Genomic DNA, 18,956 nt, shown 5'->3' on the forward strand with positions numbered 1-18,956 from the left:
CATGCACTGTAGCATCTTTTTGCTTTTTTGGCATTTTAAGTCCCTTCTGCTGTGTTTTTCAGTGTTTTTATGAGTGATGGTCACTTGTTGGCCAGATAGGTGTATTGATGTAAATTTTTCCTGTGGTTTTTGAGTTATGTTAATCCCACAAATGAACATTACATTTTTATTTATATAGATAACTAGCCGTCCCTGCCACACATTGCTGTGGCCCAGTCTGTGTATATGTGTTTTGTGTGTGTATGTATGTATATATGTGTAAATATATGGTTTTGTGCATTCGTTGTAATGTTGTTGGGTTTTTTTGCTTTTTAAGTGTCTTCCACTGTGTTTTCCAGTGTTTTTATGAGTGATGGTCACTCGTTGGCCTGATAGGTGTCTTGTGTCCAAATTTGGTGTCAATTCGTCCAGCAGTTTTTGAATTATACTAATCCCACAAACGAACATTACATTTTATTTATATAGATGTGATTTATTTATATGTTTTCTCATTGGCATTGAATGTTTGCCATATAAGTTGGAAACTGCCCTGAGTCCATTCAGGGAGATAGGGCGGTCTACAAACAAATAATACTTCTTCTTCTTCTTCTTCTTCTTCTTCTTCTTCTTCTTCTTCTTCTTCTTCTTCTTCTTCTTCTTCGACTGGAAGAGTAAGTTAACCCACTAGCAAAGACTTAGTAATGCCAGGTTTTGCTAGTGAGACCAAGGAAAATGGTCTGTTCTTGAAGCCCTCATAGGGAACCTTCCATGAGATTTTCTTGCCATTTATCCACCGCAAAGAAAACAGACACACTGTGATTTCTTTTGCTAGAATGCTGCTGCTAAGTTGTTCCATTTTCTACACTGTGCTTTTATTTCCAATATACCAGAATGCAGCCTGGGCACACTTTCATTTAAAAGTGATACAAACTGTTATAGCATATGCTTTATAAGGTTAGGAATACAATTCTGCTCCAAAGGTAAATTTTTTCCTCTGGTATTGTCTCCTTTATATAGCAAACAAAGTAAAAATTCTTAAACAAAGTCTCCCCATGTGACTGATGATTGATATTTTGCTCAGTTACAAGTTGTCATGGGAACAAACATTGCATTTATTCCCTCAGTAGTTTCCTTTATATTGATGCACACCGGAGATGGAAAAGGCTCTGTGATTTTGAAGCAATAGAATATTAAAAGTTCAGTTATACCTTCCACATGGGATCAGGGCACTGATGGTATAAGAAGAGCTGCATTATAACCTGCCAATAAAGGTTGTTTATATTGTTCTAGTTTTAATCCCAATTAAATTAAAATAAAATAATAAACTAATTCTGATAATTTTAGAAAATATAATAATTTACATATTTCAAACAAATGTTTGTGAGCATTGACTTATTTTCAAAAACCACTCCGATCTCTTCATCACACTAGAGAAAAAATCCACTTAAAATCTGGTTTCTGCCTCTTGCAGAATTCTGGGGTTTGTAGTTTAAGGAGGAGCCTTTAATAGCTTCGCTAAACTACAAACTCCAGAATTCTGCAGGAGGCAGAAACCGGATTTTAAGTGGACTTTTTTCTCTAGTGTGATGAATCCCCTTGGGGAGATAGGGCGGAATACAAATAAAGATGATGATGGTGATGATGATGATTATTATGACTAAATACATTTTCTCAAAGAGCACTTGAAATATTTCTATACAGAAAGACCTGGATGTTATTGATATACAATGGGAAAGCCACTACGACTGAAAAGAAAGAATAAGGTAATATATGCAGGACTAAAAGGTACTCTCTTAACTGAAACTGATGATGGAAAATAGAGTGATTAAAATGTGTCTTTTGAGATTTTTTCCCCCAAGGCTTTTCTTCAACTGGAGTAATACAGAGCAGGTATAACATGGCTTTCTATTGCTCCTCCCTCTTTCGTCGAAGCTTTGCCTTTGTTTCTTCCTGCCGATTTCTCCAGGCGGCAATGATGGCATCATCATCCATTTCCTCTTCTTCTTCTTTACGAGTGCTTTGTCTGTTTCTAAACAAACGCCTCGATGAAAAGCACTCTTCCCTTTTTTCTTCCCTTCCCTCTTTCTCTCCATTCTCCTCAGACTTTGCAAAGCTCTGGGTGAACTTTCTTTTGGCTCCAAACTCAGACACATCTGAACTGGACTCCTCCTCGTGTTCTTCCAAGTGACGCGATCTGATCCTACTCCGTGCGGATGGTTCTGAGGATTCTGAGGTGTAGGAGGACTCTGGGGTTCTCCTGGAAAAATTTGGTTCTGGACTTTCTTCTCTGGAACTTGACTCACTCAGTTTTGACCGTGTAAATGTACGTGCTTCCTTGCCTTCTTTAACACTGGAGGAAGAAAATTGTGATGATGCCCTTTGCAAATCATCTTTACACTGGTATGTTGAAAATCTATCCATTTCTTCTCTTTGAGATCTGGAAATCCTGTAGCTAGAAGATTCAGTGTCGACCTCTCTGAAGGTGGAAGATCTTTTGTATTTTTCTTCACCAGTGTCAGAGCAATCCTGATATGAAGACCTTTCTTCTGCCTTCAAACCTTTAAGCCACTTGTTTACATTGCTCTCCACTTCTGATTTGATAGCACCACCATAACTGGCAAACTGACCTGAGAAAGTGGAAGCTGTATCAGTGTGATCAAGATTTGTTTGCACTGGGAACTTAAGTCCACCAATTATGCTTTCTGTATCATTTCCTGTTGTCTCATCCCCATCCTCATCACCCTTGATCTTCTTCTTCTTAAATAAAGTGCTGCGTTTATTGTCGCTGATAAGCTTCTCAGTCTGGTAATCTGACATCTTCTCTTTCATTTCCAGCTGCATCTTCTTTTCCTTTCTGCTAAGATTCTTCAGGTCAACTTCATCAGCAAAGAGACTGAAAAGAGGCTTGCTTGTTTGTGTCACTCTCCTGCTTGAACTGGATCCTTCCATCCTTCCACTCATTGATGTGTCGCAAGACAGGGTGGATCGAGTGTCAGCATACTGTGCGTCTTGCTTGTGGAGCAAGGAATTAGCTAGAGAAAAGCCACTCTTTGCACTAAGCATAGAAGTCTTGTCATCATCCAGATATCTGTCTGCATCACCTGATTTAACACTAGAAGCCAGTACAGATGAAGGCCGTGACAACATCAAGATCTCATTTTGTTTCTGAGCAATAGTTTCACTAACAACATTGGCAATCCAGTTTTGAATACTGGCTACTGATATTGTGTTGTCTGGACCAAGGGGGATATTGGGCATACTTGCTCCTAGTGCATGCCCTGACATGGCCCCACAATTGCTTCTGGCCTGAGATAAAGAGGAGCGATTGGTTTGCATGCTCAATGCTGAAGCAGAATCATCGGTGCCATTTACAGAAGCTGGTGATGGCCAAAAGGCTGACAATGGGATACTTCCACTCATTGCACTATCTGCTTCCCAGCTGCAGAGAGACTGGCTTTCCTCCAAAACTTTCTTTGAATGCTCAAGTAACTCCATTCGTCTCTGTTTTCTCCTGGAAGAAGCAGAATCTTCAACTTTAGCCAGTTCCACAATTTCATCCTTATTATCATTGCCCACCTTCTTCTGGTGTTTAGCCTTCCAGGCTTGGTAGGCTGTTAGGTTGACATCTGACAAGTTCTTCTGCTCTTCTGTAGTATCGTTACCTTGTTGGCTGCCACCTTCAACCTTGGATTGCTCAGAGCCTTCCTGGTCTTTTTTGTGAAAACCAAACTGGATTCTTTTGATCTTCCATCTTTCCAAAGCAGTCAGTTTATCTTTGTTCTTTTGACAAAAATTATAAAAGGAACTAGCATCTGATAATATACTTTCCTCATCCACATCTCTTTCTTTTGTTCCATTTTCTGGCTTCTCATTACTATGTTTACTTCTGGAACAATATCTCTGAGCAGCTTCTTTCTCTATCTCCATCATCCTCTCATTCCACATATCCCAACTACTTTCTGTAGACATAGAATCTGTGCGCCCTCTCCTTGTTCTGTTGATGCCACTTGCTTCCAGTTGTTGTTTCAGGATCTTGATTTGTTGGCTACTCACACTCTCAGTATCACTTATATTATTTACAGAATGTAGTCTTTCTCCCATGCTAGAGTCTCCATCCTCCTCTTTGGGAAACAAGTAGCTTTCCATTTGGCATTTCTCATTTTTGCGTTGCCATTCTTTGATCAACCGTTCAGTATCCTCCTCAGAATTATCCTGTTCTGGAAATGAAAGATCTGAAGGTTTGTTCTCTCCGTCTTTATTTGGAAGTTCCCTGGCAGGCAAGCCCTGCTTTTTCCTCCATTCTTCATAGAGTTCCTCCTCTTCTTCTTCACTGATTAGAGTAGGCTGTTTGGAAACCAAGCTTGATTTTCCCATAGAAGAAGCACTCATTACACTTCCCAGGAGGCTTGTGGTGTCATCCTCCTCAACTGTGATAGAATGGACTTTGGCTCCCATGATACTGCCAGAATTCCCTCTCTCAGACAACAAGGAACAGCTTCCAGCTCTAACCACAGAACTTTGGCTACTTGTGTCATCAGTATCTTCTTCAATGTCTTCTTGTCGTTCCTCCAAAAGATTTTCGTTGAGTTCCCTTAGCTGTTTCAAGAAACCATCATTAGGATATATGGCTCGCTTCTTCCGTATAGTCATCAAGGCCTCCAAGATTGTCATGTGATGAAAGATCATCAGGTAAGCAGCTACCAGCACTGCTGAGCGACTGATTCCCATTTCACTGCTGACTAAAACTTTTCCTAGAAGTAAATGATACAGGTGATCAATTATTCTCAGGGGTAACTAGGATATTTCAGAATTAGTTTCCAAACCAAAAAACAGTTCTTAATGTGCTCTGAAAGGCTTTCATGGCCAGAATCACTGGGTTGCTGTGAGTTTTCTGGGCTGTATGGCCATGTTCAAGAAGCATTCTCTCCTGACGTTTCACCCACATCTATGGCAGGCATTCTCAGAGGTTATGAAGTCTTTTGGAAACTGGGCAAATGGGGCTTATATATCTGTGGAATGTCCAGGGTGGGAGAAAAAAACTTGTCTGTTTGAGGCAAGTGTGAATGTTGCAATTGCTCACCTTGGTTAGTATTGAATAGATTTGCAGCTTCAAAGCTTGGTTGCTTCCTGCCTGGGGTAATCCTTTGTTGAGAGGTGATTAGCTGGCCCTCATTGTTTCTTGTCTGGAATTTCCCTGTTTTTGAGTGTAGTTCTTTATTTACTGACCTGATTTTAGAGTTTTTTAAATACTGGTAGCCAGTATTATTATTTGAGAATGCAGAAATGCTGGACCACTCTAACAACCACCACATCAGACTACACAGAGAAGCCACTGAAATCCACAAGCATGTGGACAATTTCAACAAAAAGGAGAAAACCATAAAAATGAACAAAATCTGGCTACCAGTATTTAAAAAAAACCCTCTAAAATCAGGACAGTAAATAAAGAGGAACACTCAAACAACAGGGAATTCCAGACAATTAACAATCAGGGCCAGCTAATCACCTCCCAACAAAGGATTTCCCCAGGCAGGAAGCAGCCAAGTTTTGAAGCTGCAAGGTTATTCAATGCTAATAAAGGTGGCCAATAAACCCCACTTGCCTAGTTTCCAACAAATCTCATAACCTCTGAGGATGGCAGCCATAGATGTGGACAAAACATCAGGAGAGAATGCTTCTTAAACATGGCCATACAGCCTGGAAAATTCACAGCAACCCAACAGTTCTTAGTGCCTGCCAAGGTTAGTCTTAGTGATAAATAAAATAAAAGACAACTTCAGAAAACAAAATTTTGTGCAATATCTCCTTATAATATTATCTTCAAATTCATGTTACAAGTTTGGATGTTTCATCCGATTGTGGAAGAATCAAATCTTCCCTAGTTCATGAATTATGCTAAAAAACCGATAGTGGTAGTTTTTTTAGTGGTTTGCGTGTGTGTAAGAGAAAAATAAATTCTTCCTCCTTACTGATATTAAATGTTTTTGAATTTCACATGTTTCCCATTTTTACTTAGAGAAAAACTTAGAAATATCTAGTTTCTATCTTCCCAGTGTGTGTCATCGTACTATTTTCAAAAGATTTTTTCCCATGTCAGGAGTGGCTTGAGAAACAGCAAGTTGCTTCTGGTGTGAGAAAATTGGCCGTCTGCAAGGACATTGCCCAGGAGATGCCTGGATGTTTTACCATCCTGTGGGAGGCTTCTCTCATGTCCCTGCATGGGAAGCTGCAGCTGACAGACAGAAGCTCCCTCTGCTCCTCGGATTCGAACCATCGACCTTTTGGTCAGCAGTCCTGCTGGCACAAGGGTTTAACCCATTGCACCACTGGGGCTCCTTTCAAAAGATTATCAAAGCATTAAAAAACTGTTTGAAGGACAGCACAATATTATTCGTTTATATAATGACAATGGTAATTGACAAATGATAATGAAATAAAGAGCACTGTTTGGCTTATTTACCTTTATAGGTTAGTAATGCTTCATCAAGGAACTCTGCAGCCTGGCGAAAATGTTTAGAGATGTCCATATCTGGGAAATCATCTACCTCGATGCCCAGGTACTGGATTTCCATGCCATTATAGAAGTCTGGTCCTGTATACACACCAGTGCCGTGAGCAGCATTCAGGATATGTGTAATTCCTATTCTCTTTAGGCGGCCTTTGTTGACTGCAACACTCCTTCAAGGCAAAGGAAGAGAGATGGGATACTGGCTTATATCTTGAGTATTTCAAAGCTAATCTTATAACCAGAACACCGACAACAGAGAATTGGCTGATGACACCCTAATGGGAATCAGTACAGACCCAGAAAACTTTTACAACCTGCACTATGTGTGATCTATTTTTCAGATGGCCAAAGCGGGATAAGAAATGCAGAGAATAGAGCAGGTTCACAAGGCGTGTTAAATATCTGATGGAGCACAAAATGTTATAATGTGCCTTCTCTTTTTCAGATACTTCACAAGTATTTTATTTTGGTTAAGCAGATTTATATCCTGGCCCTCTATTGTAACCACACTACTCAGAGAGACCAGCAGCAAAATTTAAAACAACTGCTATAAAATCCATTCAGAAAAGCATTACAATAGAACAAAGGACCTCAGGGACAGGAATAAGCTATACAAACACATCTAAAAGAAGAGGGTAGTCTGCTAAAAGTGCATTAATGTGACAGGTCAAATGCTAACAGAATAAAAATGTATTGGCCAGACAGGGAGGGGAGCAAATGCACCTCCAGTGGCAAGAGTTTAAAACCATAGGAAAACTCCTCTTTCAGCTTACAATGGGATGGCCGTACTATGGACAAAACAGGAAGATTCTCCCCCATGATCCTACAAACAGGTAGGCTCAAAGGGGAGAAGGTGGTCCTCTAGGTCAGGAGTTTTCAAACTTTTTCAGCTATGGATCCCTTTTTGAAGCAAAAGTTTCTTGTGGAGCCCCAAGAAATGTTAATGTTAATGTTATGTTATGTTATGTTATGTTATGTTATGTTATGTTATGTTATGTTATGTTGTTATGTTATGTCATGTTATATATAATGTATATATATCAGGAATGGGCAAACTTTTTGACACAAAGCACCCCCAGCATATTATAATAGGAGCATCCAGTCCAACCCCCTCAAGCTATATAGGAAAAGCACAATCAAAGCACCCCCAACAGATAGCCACCCAGCCTTTGTAACAACAACAACAACAACAACAACAACAACAACAAATTTATTAAACACTTGGGAAGTGTTCGACTTATGATTTTGTGATACGAAATCCAGCATGTATATCTTGTTTGCTGTGTCATACTGTGTTTTTGTGTCAGTATAATAATAATAATAATAATAATAATAATAATAATAGGAGCAAGAGTCCTTTGTCCCACCCTGGTCATTCCACAGATATATAAACCCATTTTCCTAGTTCCAACAGACTACCTCTGAAGATGCTTGCCATAGATGCAGGCGAAATGTCAGGAGAGAATGCCTCTAGAACATGGCCATATAGCCTGAAGAAACCTACAACAACCTATAGATATAGTGTTCTACTTCATATTGCCCTTCTAATCTGTCATCTGGATTTTGCACTTTATCCATCAGCCCTGTCCCTGTAACTGATTTGCATCAGCCCACTTCCCAAGCACAGAAATTATTTACTATGTCAGGCTATTGTTGTTGTTTGATGGTTATTTCATACTGTTTTGTGATATTGTTTTATGAATTTCATTGTGTTATATTTTAAACTATGTTGATTGGGCTTGTCCCCATATTTGCCGCCCCGAGTCCCTTTGGGGAGATGGAGGTGGGATACACAAAGAAAGTTATTATTATTATTATTTGAAACACAACAAGATGAGTCCACAGCAGACACTCTGCTGGCTGTTGTCTTGGATCAAACACTTCCCAAGTGTCTAGGTCTGTGTGATGTATCAGTGAATAATGCGTGGAGATCCCAGTAAGGTGGCCTTCTGCAGCTGGCAGATGGTAATTTTGTCAGCACCAATTGTGTTTAAGTGCAGGCCAAGGTCTTTAGGCACTGCACCCAGTGTACCGATCAACACTGGGACCACCTTGACTGGCTTGTGCCAGAGTCTTTGCAGTTTGATCTTTAAATCCTCATATTGTGTCAGCTTTTCCAGTTGTTTCTCTACAATCCTGCTGTCACCTGGGATTGCAACATCAACAATCCATACTTTGTTTTTTAACACGATCATGAGGTCAGGAGTATTGTGCTCCAAAACTCTGTATCTGAATTCGGAAGTCCCAGAGTTGTTGCTGCTGCTGCTGCTGCTGTTGTTGTTATTAATCTTTTTATACAACATAACTTGAGAAACTCACATTTCTGATTTTTATTCAAGGAGGAAGGGAGAATCCTACTTACTTTTCTGCTATAAAGATATTGGGCCAGACTTCATCAATAGAATCCCTTGGGGACTCAAGGCGGTCTTTCACAAGTGCCCTCTGCAAGTCCATGACACAAGGTGTGTTGAAAAGACTGGTGTCATCTATCTTTTCCTTCACTCGATTGTACAGGTCTTCCACCAATAGCTGCTCTGCAGATTCCAGCATTCCAGGACATGTAGTATCTACCTTCACTTCCTTTGTCTTCAATTCTGAAATGAATGAAGATCTTCAATTTCATAATTGCAGATACCATTTTAAGATTATCTACTGCTGACATCATGCCTAGGGTAGCATCAATTCCTTTACTTTAATATACAGTTACACTGATACTCAAGCTACAGTTTGTATGGACTCATAACCCTCATCATTCTATAATATCAGGAAACTCTTCTATACCATAGTATGGGCTGAACATCCCTTATCCCAAAATCCAAAATACTCAAAAATCTATAATTGTCCACATAGATAGATGACATAGTGACATCGTTGCTTTTGATGGTTCAATGTATGTGATTTTTCATTTTTTCAAAATTGTATTAAATTAGGCTATGTGTATAGGGTGTATTTGAAACAAAGATGAATTCCATGTGTAGACTTGGGTTCTGTTCTCAAGATACCTCATTATATAGTAAAGGTAAAGGTTTCCTCTGACATTAAGTCTAGTCGTGTCTGACTTTGTGGTGGTGGTGGGGCTCATCTCCATTTCAAAGCGAAAGAACCAGCGTTGTCCGTAGACACCTCCAAGGTCATGTGGCTGGCATGACTGCATGGACCGCCATTACCTTCCCACAGAAGCGGTACCTATTGATCTACTCACATTTGCATGTTTTTGAACTTCTAGTTTGGCAGAACCTGGGGCTAACAGCAGGAGCTCACCCTGCTCCCTGGATTTGAACTGCCAACCTTTTGGTCAGCAAGTTCAGCAGCTCAGTGGTTTAACCCACTTTGCCACCAGGGGCCCCCATCTCATTATATATGTCTATGCAAATAGAGGTATTCCAAAATCCAAAAAAAAAATAAAAATCCAAAATACTATTGGCCCCATGTATTATGGATAAGAGATACTAAACTTGTATTCAAAATACTTTTATGCTGCATGGAAGAAGAAAAACAATGTGTTTAGTTTTTAAGTGAGCCACTTAAGTAATGCTTGCATTGCATTCCAATGCCACACACTGAATGCAAACTAGAGACTGCTGGCCACAGTAATTTTAAATAATGTGTGTTTTCTCAGACGGTGAAACCTTGACTGCTAAACTTGTACTAGTCTTCTGCCCCGAAGGCATACAATTCAGGGCTATATTTTTTTCATTTAAAGATAAATTGACTTTAAATGATTGAATTCTGCTACCGGGGAGGGAGAAAAGACGATGCAGTATTGGCTCCAGGAGCTCCACGGCGGACCCCTGCCTCAGGTATAATGCAAACTTAACTCCATCCTCTCCAGTCACTGATAAATCCGGCTCTCTTGATTGGTTTTGCCTAGCTTTTCGGTTTTCTCCTCCCCGTTCTGTTTTCGGGGGGGATTACAAGAAATGGACCACCGAATAAACTGATTGGGCCCAAGCCTACTCTAGACCATTTCCAACTGGCCCAGAAAGCAGGACCCTGGCTCCAGTCTCAAAGAATAGAGTGTTCTTTAGGTGTTATGCCAGGGGCATCTATCCTTGGACATTTCAAATTGCACCTTTGTGTGAATTATCCTATATACTCATATGTAAGTCTAGAAAACTGTAGTCCAAAAAAATCAACCCCCAAAATTTTGTTGACTTATTCATGGATCAATGGGAGTATTGTACCTTGGCTCTTATCAAAAAAGGAACCATTCTCTTTGTGCTGTCGCACGCTGGGCCTGTGCATCAGACTGTAGACAGGACATAAATTCTGTGTGCCCAACGGGACGCCAGGGCTGCCTCAGATTAAAGGCCTTTGGATTTCCTTAAAACACAGTCTCTAGAATACTTAAAGATTCAACAAAGTTCTTTATTAATGAAAACAAACAGGTATTTCAAGGCTTTCTTAACAGTCTATTGGCTCTCTCTCAATCTTGTCCACAGGGAACAGGCACTATCTTCATAACTGTAACTAATGGGGAAATCCTTAACTTCTAATTTGGGCAGTCTGTCTTTGCCTCTGTTGGCGTGGAGCCCCTGCACCCGGTACCAACTGCTTCTGGCTTTCCAGAGGAAAAAGGAGTTCAGGTTTCGGTGATGGCTGGCTGAAGTCCCTCAGCAAAGGAGCTGTAAAGCTGTATAATCCTCGGCCAAGCTGTGGGCTGTGTAACCCCGGCCAAGCTGTAGAAGACAAAGCTTTCTACAGAAGCTCTTGGTATTATGTCCTGTATGGAAAGCTTCTCTGTGTGGACTGAACTCAAAATGGCTCCTATTCCCACCAAAAACCCAAAAGAGGGCGGGACCAGGGAACCTAACTATAATTGACAGGTGGCTTGCCCTATGATTGCAACCAAAAGAAGCCACCTATCTGCAGAGTCCCTGAAACTTAGGGCTACAACAAACATTCAATGCAAAGCAAACAAAATTGGAGCTCCTGGTACAGCTGTACCTGCACACTCTTTTTTGAGTAGAGTGGCAAAAGACAAGAACATAGTCCATCCTGGGAGAGCCTACAAAAAGCACCGATCTTCCCTAATCTCTCTGCCTTGATGCTACTTCTGGCCCTTTTCAATACCTAGGTAGCAAAATGGTGGCAGTGGCCAGATGCAGTTGGTCACCTGAAATGGCCTTGGTGCTTTCCACTCTCCACAGAATAACCCTCGACTTATCCATGAGTCACATCAAAATGTTCATTTTGGCAATAAAACTTGCCCTTACACATGAGGTTGACTTACACATGGACCGGGTGTGACGCAGCTGGTTTGGAGTGACTGAAAGGTCATGAGTTCGATGCCAGCCCGGGTCGGAGTAAGCTCCTGACCATTTGTCTAGCTTGCTGTTGACCTTTGCAGCCCAAAAGATAGTTGCATCTGTCGAGTAGGAAATTTAGGTACTACTTATGTGGGCAGGCTAATTTAACTAATTTACGGTGCCATAAAAATCTCTAGCAGTATGCAAAAGAATGAGGAAGTACTCCATCAGTGTCACAAGTGGACGGTGAAGCGACAGCTCCCCCGGTGGCTGGAATTCGATCATGAAGCTGGAAAGTTAAATAGCCCCTGTGTGTCTGTCTGTATATGTTGTGTGTCTATAGCATTGAATGTTTGCCATGTATAAGCACATTGTGATCCACCTTGAGTCCCCTGTGGGGTGAGAAGGGCAGAATATAATTACTGTAAATAAATAAATAAATAAAATTATACATGAAGTTGATTTAGATATGGTATTGGTGGATTCTTTAATATCTAATATTACTGCATATTTGTTACTCTGGGATGTTTAGGCTGTTGTATGAATTGTTATTACTTGAATTCTAATTGTCCTTGGATCATTTGAAACTATTGTCAGTTTGTATTATGTAATTTTTTCCTGATGACTCGCTAGTTGTATCATGGAAAAGGAGCATAAAAATATGCTGCTGTTGCTGAACATTACCAATGCTAGGTAATACTCAACTACCTTATCAAGGCTACAAAATTTGTGGAAATCCCCATTCTTGGGAAAGCCTTATCACTTTACTTTCTGCATTTCCCTGAGATGTTAAAAGCGGAGGGGCTCTGTGAAAAGCAAACATCACAAAGAAAAAGATTCATGGCAATATTTGGTATTTTTATGTCATATATTTGTATCCCTCCCTTCTCACCCTAGTAGGGGACTCAGGGCAGGCTTACATCAGGCAGCAATTTGATCCCAATACATATAAATATAAAAACAATTAAAACCATACAATAAACATTAATTATTAAAACATCATTTAAAATCACGTAATCCAGATCGCAGTACAAGGCCTATCCAATTGTGAATTCCATGAGTCTGTTATCCTTATTGCACTATTTACTGGTTGAATGCTTGGTCCCACAGTACATAAACACTTTGAAGTGATGTTGTACAAGCCTGCAGTTCATGCAAAGAATCTAAAAAATGTAGCAAAGCCACTTTCCGTTTCTGCCTAGCAATGTGTTGTCTATGTGCAAACTGGTCAACATTTCAAAACTGGTCAAATGATTTTTCTAAAAGCAAACTATTTGAATAATCTCCAAAAGTGTCGTCTAAATTTGGGAAACTAGAATTTGACAACCTTGAGAGAGACGCTTGGCATCTGATGATGAAGAGAAGAGTTAGGCGATTGAGAGGCTGAAGGAATAACAAAGTGGAGGGGAAGACCATAAAAAAGAGGAGTGCAAGAGGAAACATATAGCACTGGTTTGAAGTGGACACAGGATTTTGTAAGCTAACTAGAACTGGTAAAAGCTTAATGGTATCAGGATGGAGAGAATCATCATCATCATCATCATCATCGACAAAATCACGATCCATCAACTGCAAAAGACCACATTTACTTGGATCTGCGCTCATAATTCGAAAATACGTCACATAGTCCTAGACGCTTGGGAAGTGTTTGACTTGTGATTTTGTGATACGAAATCCAGCATATAGATCTCGTTTGCTATGACATACTGTGGTTTTGCATCAATAAACTAATAATAATAATAATAATAATAATAATAATATTTGGGAAGTGTCTGACGTGTGATCCAATACAACAGCCAGCATAGTGACTTTTTCTGTGTACTAATCTTGTTATGTTTCTAATAATAATAATAATAATAATAATAATAATAATAATAATAATAATGGGATCTGCATGCATTATTCGCCAATACATCATATCGTCCTAGACACTTGGGAAGTGTCCGACATGTGATCCAATACAACAACCAGCATAGTGATCTTGTTTGCTGTGTACTAATCTTGTTGTGTTTCAAATAATAATAATAATAATAACAACAACAATCCCAGTTGACAGCAGAACTGTTGAGAAACAACTCGAAAAGCTTACACAATATGAGATTTAAAGATAAAACTACAAAGACTCTGGCACAAGTTAGTAAAGGTGGTCCCAGTGATCGGCACACTGGATGCAGTACCTAAAGACCTTGGCCTGCACTTAAAAACAATTGGTGCTGGCAAAATTACCATCTGTCAGCTGCAAAAGGCCACCCTACTTGGATCTGCACACATTATTATATCACAGTCTTAGGCACTTGGGTAGTATCTCACCTGTGATCAAATACAAAAGCCAGCATAGTGATTTTGTTTGCTGTGTACTAATCTTGTTGTGTATCAAATAGTAATAATAATAATAATAATAATAATAATAATAATAATAGGGTGTTTGGGTGTTGGGTGGATAAGAAAGAGTGCACTGGTGAGGGGGCAGGCTTGTTTTCTGCTGTTCTGGAGACTAGGGAACAATGGAACAAAGGCTTCAAACTATAGGAAAGGAGATTCCACCTGAACATTAGCAAGAACTTTCTAACTGTGAGAGCTGTTCAGCTGTGGAACTCTCTGCTCCGGAGTATGGTGGAGGCTCCTTCTTTGGAGGCTTTTAAACAGAGGCTAGATGGCCATCTGTCTGGGGTGCTTTGAATGCCATTTTCCTACATCTTGGCAGGGGGTTGGACTGGATAGCCCATGAGGTCTTTTCCAACTCTATGGAAATAAATTGATTTTTTAAAAATGGGTATTTTTACCCCTTCCCCGATCCCTCCTGCCGCACTTTAGTAGTATTGAGGGCCAGTTTCTGGGCTTAGTCGCATTTTAAGATCCTGCACCTTTATGAATCGCCCTAGTGGCTCGCAACCGCGGAGTTTACTACTGTTGCACTTTAAGATTCAAGCACTTTAGGTACCATCTGACTTTCGCGGCTAAACGTTACCACCTGTATCACTACCATCCACTGAAGTGTACTGTTTCCATCCATGTGGTCCCCCACCCTTCTATGTTTACTGTCCCTGATATTATTGACCGGTGAAAGGGGCAGGGGAGGAAGTGGGCTGGAGCCTGTGAAGAACAATGAGGAGGGGAGGGGGGATAAAGAAGACCAAGGCAACTGGCAAGAAAAAACGCCAACATTCCAAACAGTTGGGGAAACGGAGACTAAGACCTTGGTCATGAACTGCGGCACGGAGGAGGGGAGGTGTTCCACTAGCCGAGGGGCCCCCATAGAGGTCGTGGTGGGAAGGAGGAGATGCGGGAAAAGGAGACCTCAAATTCGGTTAAATTCGGACCATTTATCCACATTAACAATTCCAAATCGATCTCCTAAGGTAAATTGGTGTGACCAGGTGAGCGGACCCTCTGGATTGAAGGTGGTGCTGTTGAACGCCAGATCTGTCAATGGAAAAACGACCTGGATCCAGGACCTAATCCTGGACGAGCGGGCAGATCTGGCGTGCATCACGGAGACCTGGTTGGATGAAGCTGGAGGAGTAACTCTGACCCAGCTTTGTCCTCCAGGCTTCTCCGTGCAGCACCAACCGAGATCCGGAGGTCGGGGAGGCGGGGTCGCAGTGGTCTATAGAGATTCCATCCATCTGACCAGGTGCCCCATCCCGCAGACCACAAATTTTGAATGCGTCTACCTGAGGGTGGGTGACCGGGACAGAATAGGGATTCTGCTAGTGTACCGTCCACCTCGCTGCACTACAGTCTCCCTACCTGAGCTAGCTGGGGTGGTCTCGAGCCTGGCGTTGGAGTCTCAACAGCTCCTTGTGCTGGGAGACTTCAATATCCATGCCGAGGCGACCCTCACAGGTGCGGCTCAGGACTTCATGTCTGCCATGGCAACCATGAGGCTGTCCCAACAAATATCTGGCCCCACCCACTGTGCTGGACACACATTGGACTTGGTTTTCTGCCAGGGATGGGAACAGGGTGGCGGTGTGGAGGAGTTGTCCATCTCTCCGTTGCCATGGACCGACCACTGCCTGATCAGATTTAGGCTCACTGCGCCCCCTAACCTCTGCAAAGGTGGAGGACCTATTAAGATGGTCCGCCCCAGGAGGCTGATGGATCCGAATGGATTCCTGACGGCTCTTGGGGATTTTCCCGCCACCTCGGTAGGTGACCATGTCGAAGCCTTGGTCGCTCTCTGGAATGGGGAGATGGCCAGGGCTATTGACATGATTGCTCCGGAACGTCCCCTCTCAAGTAGCCGAGCTAAACCAGCCCCTTGGTTTACTGAGGAGCTGGCAGTGATGAAGCGAAGGAAGAGGGAACTAGAGAGCGTGTGGCGTTCGGATCCGAGCGAGTCAAATCGAGCACGGTTTGTGTCCTTTCTTAGGGCATATGCCGCGGCAATAAAGGCCGCAAAGAAAACCTTCTTTGCGGCCACTATTGCGTCTGCAAAGAACCGTCCGGCGGAGTTGTTTCGGATTGTCAGAGGTCTTTTAACTCCCGCCACCTCAGGCGGGAGCCCTGACAATACGATCACGCGCTGCGAAGCATTTGCTCGGTTCTTTGCAGACAAAGTCGCCTTGATCCGTTCTGGGCTGGACACCGCGTTAAATGCAGTCTCTGAGGATGTAACAAGAGCACCTGCTTGTCCTATTTTGATGGATTCTTTTCAGTTTGTGAAACCCGAGGATGTGGACAAGATACTTGGAGGAATGAGGCCCACCACGTCCATCCTAGACCCCTGCCCATCTTGGCTTCTGAGGGAGGCCAGAGGGGGATTGGCTGAGTGGGTAACAGTGGTGGTGAATGCCTCCCTTCGGGAAGGCAAGATTCCAGCGAGCCTAAAACAGGCTATTATAAAGCCGCTGTTGAAGAAACCATCACTGGACCCCACTAAATTGGACAACTTTCGGCCTGTTTCCAATCTCCCCTTTTTGGGCAAAGTCATGGAAAGCGTGGTGGCCTCACAACTCCAGGTATTCTTGAGAGACACGGATTATCTGGATCCGGCACAGTCTGGTTTCAGACCGTGACATGGTACCGAGACGGTCTTGGTCGCCTTAGTGGATGATCTGCGCCGGGAGCTAGACAGGGGGAGTGTGTTCCTGTTGGTGCTCCTGGACCTCTCAGCGGCCTTCGATACCGTCGACCACGGTATCCTTCTGGGGCGCCTTGCGGAAATGGACCTTGGGGGCATTGCTTTGCAGTGGCTCCAGTCATTCCTGGAGGGCCGCACCCAGAAGGTGTTATTGGGGGACTCCTGTTCTACACCACAACCTTTGACTTGTGGGGTTCCACAGGGTTCCATACTGTCCCCCATGCTGTTTAATATCTACATGAAGCCGCTGGGTGAGATCATCCGGAGTTTCAGGGTGCGGTGTCATCTGTACGCAGATGATGTCCAACTCTGTCACTCCTTTCCACCTGCTACCAAGGAGGCTGTCGAGGTCCTGAACCGGTGCCTGGCCGCTGTAACGGTCTGGATGAGGGCGAACAAACTGAAATTAAATCCAGACAAGACAGAGGTACTCCTGGTCAGTCGCAAGGCCGAACGGGGTATAGGGTTACAGCCTGTGCTGGATGGGGTCGCACTCCCCTTGAAGGCGCAGGTTCGCAGCTTGGGTGTGACCCTGGACTCATCGTTGAGCCTGGATCCCCAGGTTTCAGCGGTGACCAGGGGAGCATTTGCACAGCTCAGGCTCGTGCGCCAGCTGCGCCCGTATCTCGGGAAGTCTGACTTGGCCACGGTGGTACACGCTCTGGTCACATCCCGCCTTGACTACTGCAACGCTCTCTACGTGGGGCTGCCCTTGAAGACGGCCCGGAAGCTTCAGCTGGTTCAGCGCGCGGCAGCCATGTTACTAACTGGAGCGGGAGGCAGGGAGCACACAACGCCCTTGTTGTCCCAGCTCCATTGGCTGCCGATTTGCTACCGGACCCAATTTAAGGTGCTGGTTTTTGGCCTACAAAGCCCTAAACGGTTCCGGCCCAAAATACCTTTCGGACCGCATCTTGGCCTACGAGCCCACGAGGACCTTGAGATCGTCTGGGGAGGCCCTTCTCTCGATCCCGCCTGCCTCACAGGCACGTCTGGCGGGGACGAGGGAGAGGGCCTTCTCGGTGGTGGCCCCCCGGCTGTGGAACACTCTCCCTGCAGACATCAGACAGGCGCCCTCCCTCATGTCCTTCCGAAAAAGCCTCAAGACATGGCTGTTCGAGAAGGCATTTAATTAAGTGCTAGAACAATGTGGTAAAGATGACTGGAATGGAACAAGGAATATGAGATTGGTTATGATTCCACTATGAGACGAAGCGGATTTTTAGTGTAACTTTGTAATTGTTGTATTGTTTATAGGTTGTTGTAATTGCCTCTTTGTAAACTGCTTTTTATATGTGTTGTACACCGCCATGAGTCGCCCTAAAGGGCTGAGAATGGCGGTTAATAAATGCATCAAATAAATAAATAAATAAATAAATTTTGCTAGCAAAAGACAAATGATATATAGCTCAAGTACTCTATTGAAAGATTGTTTTTAGAACTTAAATGTCTTTTACACTAAGCCCCTTCAGTGATGATGTGGAACTTTTTCTCCCATTACAGAAAGTAGAATTTAAATGGCATATCCATGAGGTATGTAACATAGGGCCATTTTGTTCAGCAGTGTTATTTCCCATGGCCAAGACTCTTTTATAACTTATCACTATACCCTGTTTCTTGGCTTTAACACAAAGCTTGCACCTTGCAGCTTTTGTTTTGTGTTCAGCAAATTGCTAACAAACTCATAATTACACTTTAATTAATCAAATTAATCGACCACAGAGAAAGGTAATAGCTGTAGCTCTGTGGGATGCTGGGCTAGCATACATTTTGTTACACAAGCCTCTGTAAAGTACTTTCATCCCCTACTGCAGCCAATTGATCTACAATCTGTCACACCTTTGATGGGAGAGAAATTAATATATCTCATTTTGCAATATTTTTAAATGAGAGGAAATCACTTGATATCTCAGGTAACAAGAACTGACTAATAAGAAGGCATAGTTCGGAGGCAATCAACCAGTCATTCTGCTGCCACGAGAAACAGGAAGGCATTGGATAGAAAGCTACTAATGAAATATACAGTAGTCATAGAATTCAGCACAATCCGAAGACCTGAAGACTTCAATGGCGGATCAGGTGGAAGATAACATGGTACATGTTACAATGGCTGTGAAGGCGGAAAAAGGCTGCA

The 18,956-nt window shown here is 42.6% G+C and overlaps 1 protein-coding gene across 1 annotated transcript in view; it reads right to left on the bottom strand.

Moving 5' to 3' along the window:
- Positions 1–798: 798 nt before the first annotated feature.
- STYXL2 (serine/threonine/tyrosine interacting like 2) overlaps positions 799–18,956 on the bottom strand; it is a 31,662-nt gene continuing 13,504 nt past the window's right edge. Inside the window, exons 4-6 of the mRNA XM_060770582.2 lie at positions 8,850–9,081; positions 6,440–6,657; positions 799–4,730 (exon numbers count right to left, since the gene is read on the bottom strand). Of these exons, the coding sequence (XP_060626565.2) occupies positions 1,885–4,730; positions 6,440–6,657; positions 8,850–9,081 (3,296 nt within the window). The 3' untranslated portion in view covers positions 799–1,884. The remainder of the gene's footprint in view (positions 4,731–6,439; positions 6,658–8,849; positions 9,082–18,956) is intronic.

The sequence above is a fragment of the Anolis sagrei genome, chromosome 3 (genome assembly GCF_037176765.1).
Source record: "Anolis sagrei isolate rAnoSag1 chromosome 3, rAnoSag1.mat, whole genome shotgun sequence".
NCBI lineage: Eukaryota > Metazoa > Chordata > Lepidosauria > Squamata > Dactyloidae > Anolis > Anolis sagrei.